General features: G+C 37.9%; 1 protein-coding gene across 1 annotated transcript in view; it reads right to left on the bottom strand.

Moving 5' to 3' along the window:
- Positions 1–2417: 2417 nt before the first annotated feature.
- LOC109475213 overlaps positions 2418–6613 on the bottom strand; it is an 11011-nt gene continuing 6815 nt past the window's right edge. Inside the window, exons 5-8 of the mRNA XM_019775811.1 lie at positions 6202–6567; positions 5579–5704; positions 4623–4820; positions 2418–2512 (exon numbers count right to left, since the gene is read on the bottom strand). Of these exons, the coding sequence (XP_019631370.1) occupies positions 2418–2512; positions 4623–4820; positions 5579–5704; positions 6202–6567 (785 nt within the window). The remainder of the gene's footprint in view (positions 2513–4622; positions 4821–5578; positions 5705–6201; positions 6568–6613) is intronic.

Here is a 6613-nt window from a genome sequence, read left to right as displayed (position 1 = left end):
ACAACAACAAAACGCGCAAATATCTAAAAGATGTAAAACTGCAAAGGTAATGAAAAATGTATTTTATTTAACCTCCCTGATTTGATATTGCATATTGTTTTTCCTCTGGATTTTTCTTCTTCCGCTTCATCTCCTTCCCCTGCCATTTCGTTCAATGGATTCAATTTCTTCAATTTTGGGCCAAATAACACACAATTTTTGACTGAGGCAGTGGGGTAAAAAAACCTCTAGGCTTTCTTTTTATTATACAGGCTTAAAATTTTTGGGGGCCATTTTCAAGCAAAAAAGAAGCTTTTTGCCGGGAAAGCAGGCTGTAATGTAGGTTAAATTCAAAAGGTAATGTAAACATGTTTACCAGAAAAAGATAATCCGGATTCACTCTCTCCTTTGGTGTCTCGTCCTGCAGTTTAGAAATAAGACATGAGGGATTCTTAAAAAAAAACAATGCATTAAATATAATCTAGTAATCTAAAATATAATAAAGTCATATTTTTACATTTCAAGCAATGATTTAAAATTCAACAAATTTAATTGTTTTGTGTGATAATACCTGTATGTTAAAGGTACTGGGTTTATGATTGTTGTCTATATATCATCGGTGAATTTGGGACAGGTTAGTTGTTGGGTTAGGTTACACGTTTGCAATGTATAACCTAAATTAAACAAGTTTTATCAATTCTTATGGTCTGTTGTTATGGTCTGTATGTATGACAGCAGCATGTAACCCCAAGAGATGCGGATTGATCCTAATGACATTTGGTGAGTGGTTAAAGGTTGTGTAAATAAAGCTCAAGGGAAAAAATGGTACGGATGGCGCGACTTATATGTATATATATATTTGTGTGAGCACTTGTGTGTTTCTGTTTGTGTGTGCATGTATGTATGTGTTTGTAAAACATAACCTGCTGGTTGGTTATTTGGCGTCATATAGCTACTGTTAATGATGCTTAATTTGTTCAGCTTTTGTAGCTTGGAGTAAGTGGTAAAATTTTGAACCCACTGGCCGCTTGTTTGTAATTCACAGTGGTCAAATTAACCCTCAACAGTACACCTTCCCGGACTGATTAATCTGTACACCTGGGGTCCGCGCGGACCCCAGAACAGTTTTTTGCTATTTTTTAGAAATTATTAACATGTTCAATTGTTTTGCAAACTAATGTGGGAACCTCTGTGTCCACATTACATAGAAAAATCATGCATTTTGAACTTTTTCTATTTTTTGGTGAACAAAAGAAGACAAGAAGAAATACCCCATTTTTAAGCCCATTTCAGACTGAAGGGGCTTTTGAGGCCAAACTTTGATCTCAGATAGCGGCTAAACGGCTTGCGCTAGAAGTATCAAATTTGGAGACCTTTCCTAAAATGTCTCTGAAAAAAAGTTCATATTAGTTTAATACTAGTAAGTTGATATTTTTTGTGTTGCCATGGCAACGGGTTTCTAGCAGGCAGTTTTTTTAAAAATAGAAGTAATTTTGGTTTAAACATAAAAATTTTCTGAGTTTTATATTAAATTACACTTCTTTTCCAACATTAATAACATCTTACATAATTAAATATAAGTTAAATCATTTAATATGCATAGAATATGCTAATTTGATGACGTCATTGGTCAAAATCCAATATGGCGGACTATGTTATTAGCTCTGACGTCATATGACGTCATAATTACACCAAAGTTATTAAAATTTAATTCTATTACTACACCATTCTCTGAAAACTTGGTAGACATACGATGAGTGCATAAAAACATATAAAAACGGAAATAAGGTAATGTATAAGAACGCCAGTGTATCCATTATGATCGAAAGCCGGCTGGGGTCCGCGCGGACCCCAAAAGAAAATCATATATGATTCTTTTATAAATTGTAGAAACGGAGATTTCTGCTCTGTATTGAGAGACAACTTTGTGGGTGACAATTACCTAAAATTTCAGAAAAAAATCTTTAGAAACAAAAAAGATATTACAGAATATATAGTGCTGGGGTCCGCGCGGACCCCAGATGTACTGTTTAGGGTAAAGGCCGCAAAGTTCACACCTTTTCTAAAACCCAAATTGTGTTCGACCGTATTTGATCTGGGTAATTCGAATCGAACGCCCGTTCCATTTGCGAATCACAACCTATATGTTTCGAACCTAATCATGTTCGATTTGAGGTTATTTGAACCGAACAGGCATCCGATCTTCGGTCATCCGCGGTCAATACGTTTTCTCGACAGATTTCACAATTTTACTGTAAACATATAAGAAGTAGCCAAGCTTTTGCCGTTATCTTGAGTTCGAAATTCTTGTTGGAGCCATTATAAGTTGACATCGCAAAATTGAAACAAGTCCTGGAAACACATATCTTCGGCAAGTGTTATTGTTGTACTTAACTGTCAATTTTATCGTTCATAGTCTCATTATCGTTCCTTAAAAGCTACTCACCATCAGGGGTATCTTCCACACTACTACAGGAAGGTTTCTGGGACTTTGTTCCTTTTTTAGGCGATGAACCAGACTTTGTCGACAATACTGAGCAAGTAAGAAAAAAATGATGTGAACAAAACAGGAAAACTGGTAACATTCCTGCTTTACTATTTTTTTCCTCTAAACAGGCATAATAAATGCATTCTTGGTACACAGACTTGCTTAATACAATCTCTGCATGGCTTTTTAGCTTGGTTGTCTAAAAATGGTACAAAGGGGCTCATAACACGTATTATTTTCAATTAAGTACAAACTACAATGCTTGTTTTTTTTTTAATCGTCCATTCATTGCATGCACAGCACTGCCTCTTGTAATATAGTCACCTGCTTTCTGAGCTCGCCTCACCTAGCGCCCGTCCTCGCTCTATGCGTTTTTGTCTAACCTTTATCAAATATTTTTTTGCCTTTTGACAAGTTTAAGCACAATAGAACTTTGTATTTTACATTTTGCTTGGGGGAATTCACCATATAAAACGCCTGTTTACACTTCTTTGTCTACACAGATCTGGACAATAGACTACTAGGGATGACATTGATATGCCTAAATAACATTTGTTAGACACCGATGATGCTATTTCAATTTAAACCAATTTGTATTTCCCTTTCATTTAGACATTGGCAAATAACCTAAAATTCTGTTGCGCTACTTAGTTTTTGCCCAACTACCATACTGTGCTACCTGGCTCAAAAATGCGCACAGTAAAGTCCAATAAGCACACCATATTACGCACAGATCTGGACAATAGACTACTAGGGATGACATTGATATGCCTAAATAACATTTGTTAGACACCGATGATGCTATTTCAATTTAAACCAATTTGTATTTCCCTTTCATTTAGACATTGGCAAATAACCTAAAATTCTGTTGCGCTACTTAGTTTTTGCCCAACTACCATACTGTGCTACCTGGCTCAAAAATGCGCACAGTAAAGTCCAATAAGCACACCATATTACGCACGAACATGTCGCATGTGGTTACGCATGTCATAAGTTGTATAAATATAAAATGTATTGGTCACGTCCTTTCACATAATCAACATCTTTAACATATGAAGACAGTGAAGGCACTTTACATGTTTTTTTCCTTCGAAGCCGGTTTCAAGGGCCCCATCTGAACCCTCCAAATCACATTGAAAGCGCCTTGATCCCAAACCACTTCTAAAGGTGGTTTCGAATCGGTTTTCCGAATTGCGTCTGAACGCAATGTGATTTCAATCTGACTTCACCTGGTCGTAGCTTACGGGGTGATTTTTTTTATTGATATGCAATACCAAATTGTATATGGCAGCAACTTAAAGAGCAGTAATGGCCAAATAATGTGTCCGTTCTAGAACGAGCTCCACCGTCTCCGGCGGGACCACTTCGGCATTCGGCCAAGATACGCTGGGAGGGGGGAGGGGGGGGCACCAGCAAGCTGGTCGACGAAAAGGCAGAACACAGTTTTCTCCCTATGGGGATTCCTAAAGTTAACACTTGTCCTGCTGTCATTCCTGGCACAATGTTTTTCAATAATTCCATGTCTTAATTAGGTTATAGACCCCCAAACGTTTGTTGCCCTGCAGTGGCTTAGTTACTTCCACATTCGTTGCGTTTCGTTGCGGTGTGATGCGTTGCACGAGAAACATCCCCAAATCATACTTATACAGGGTGTTATATAGATGGTACCTGTCAAAAATTCTCCGTGCTGGTTCTTTTACGGAGTTTTTTCCAAGTTGCGTCACAGGATCCCCCCCCCTCCCCTCCCCCTATCTGCCGAGATGCCAAGCTGTGAGACATGCAAGGCGGGCGAGGCCCGACTTGGCCAGGAAGATGTCATATTTTAAAGTTGTGCTCAGAATGCTGTTCAAGTCGTGGTTCACAACAACAATCGGGTCAAGACGCCGCCAGAGATGCAGTCTCGGGCGTGGTTATCAATGATCTGTAATGTGCTACGTTGCTAACAAAATGGACGCCGTCCCCAACGATTTGCTTATCAGACATGTATGTGAGTATGGCATATTGTCGGACATATCCATAAGAATGAATTGCTTGGTCATATTCGGTTCCTTTGGCAGAACGAACTAGAATTACCTTTCATTCCAGACTGCATCATCTTTTTAGAGTAGCCCTTCTTCCTCTGTTCTATGTTTTTTCCATTGGTCTGTTCCCTTACCTGTCTCTTTCTTTGTCTTCATCTCTGGGTCTGTTTCTGCTCCTGGGTCTGCCTTCTTTCCTTTTCTTTTCCCCCTCTCTTGGTTCGTCTTCCATTGCTTTTGTTTCCTCCCATAGTCTTGCCCCCTTGCTGTGTGTTCAGCATCCAACAAGTCCTCTATTGCGACCGACATGCTCTTGTGGGTCGCCTGTATTTGAACTAAAACAAAAGTTCATGGTTTTCTTATTTTTTAACTTCGCAATATATACTTGAGAACGGAAGGCAGATATGCATTCTGTACATGAAATCTAATTTGAAAAGATACCCTAATTCAATAAATGAAAAGATACCATAATTCAATACTTGGTGGTAACTTCCGAGACTGTACTGACAATGATGAGTAACTTCCGGAAATTTCATGTTAAGTAAATGGCTATGCTGTGCTCAAACATATTTTTTTAAACGAATAATTTCGTAAATGAAAAGATACTATAATTTAATACTTTGTTGTAGCTTCCTGAAATTCCATGTTTAGTGAATAACCATGATAAAGCGTAAATCTTTGAAAGAAATAATTTGCCATACAGAAATTGCGATAGTCTGCAGTAGCTCTCTTTATTAATCCCGGGTGGAAAATATTATCAAGTGATATAATGAATGCAATTTACGATTGTCGAGACGTTTCTTAGTTGCATAATCAATAAGACAGTTTTTTTACAATTCATGAGTTGTATATGTTTATGCCATCTGGCGAATGTTGTGATGGCCACATACATACTCCGCTACAATTGAACACATAAGATTAGAAAAATAAATCACCACTAACAAAGAAGCAAGTCAGTCCATTTCCTCCCACTAAATAATTGAATATTGAACTCTAAAAATGATGATCATATTTCATTATTTTATTAGTAAGCTAAAGGATAATGACAAAATTGGGGAAAATCTCCATCTTAATTATTACTTATTATACTTACCTAGCTGGTCCATAGGTACTGCAGGGTCCAGGAAGTCCAGTTGTGAGCAGGTTGCCTTGTGAGCTATTGGTTTACAGTAGACTGGGAAATCCTCACTCAGGCCCTGCTGTTTGCCTGCCGTCGATGCTAAAGCCAAATAAATCAAATTCACTATTATAGCATAATTCGTTTAATAATTAATCATACAAAGATGGCATTACATGCATTCTTCTGTACCAAGTATGGATTACAGTATTCTTATTATTGCATTAAAAGTTGGCTTTCCGTCTCATTATCAATTTGTAAAAATTATAATGGTTAAAAATTACAAGTCATTTATTCTTTAAAAAAGGCCAGTGCTATCATTGCAGGCTTTCCTGCTTGGAAGAATGACAATTACAGTGTGCCAAAAATATTAAGAAACAAGAAATTTCAGATAGTGATTTAAGACCAAGAATTTTGCAATTCTCTGTTTTTAAGTACTTGCTGGCTCATAGCCATTTTCTGTTATGTGACCCCCTTGACATTCTGCTGTTAGTCCTTTCCATCATGTGCTGATTATGTCTGGACAAAACCATTTTCACTTATCTACACAAAACAATACTTCCGCAAAACATTCCATGTAATAAAAGAGACACAGTCACCTTCGAAATTGGGACCTCCAAGTCTCACCATCCGATAACCATTATCGATAGGGCTGGTTAGAAGCAGATGTTGACGGCAGGCGTAAAAATCCCCCTTGTCAATCTTAATCTCCAGGTCTGTATCCGTCTCTACGGACGAAAGTCTGGCTTGTCGAGCAAACAGGTCGTCCAGAAATCTATTGACTTTTCCAAGTTTATAGTTCATCCACAGTTCACGCAGACCATCCAGGTCGTGGCAAGAGATGATGAAGACGATGCTCCCTGCCTCTTCCTTAGTAGGGTTTGTGAAGAAAGGCCATCGTGCTTTGAGAAACTGTATCAACCCTCCTGATCGTGCCTCCACATGGATAGATATGCCTGGATCTCCTACAAAGAGATGTCGTATCCATGTAATTTAGGAATACTTTATGAT

The sequence above is a fragment of the Branchiostoma belcheri genome, unplaced genomic scaffold (assembly GCF_001625305.1).
Source record: "Branchiostoma belcheri isolate BF01 breed outbred unplaced genomic scaffold, Haploidv18h27 scaffold103, whole genome shotgun sequence".
In the NCBI taxonomy this organism is placed as follows: domain Eukaryota; kingdom Metazoa; phylum Chordata; class Leptocardii; order Amphioxiformes; family Branchiostomatidae; genus Branchiostoma; species Branchiostoma belcheri.
This window is presented reverse-complemented; position numbering and strand designations above follow the sequence as displayed.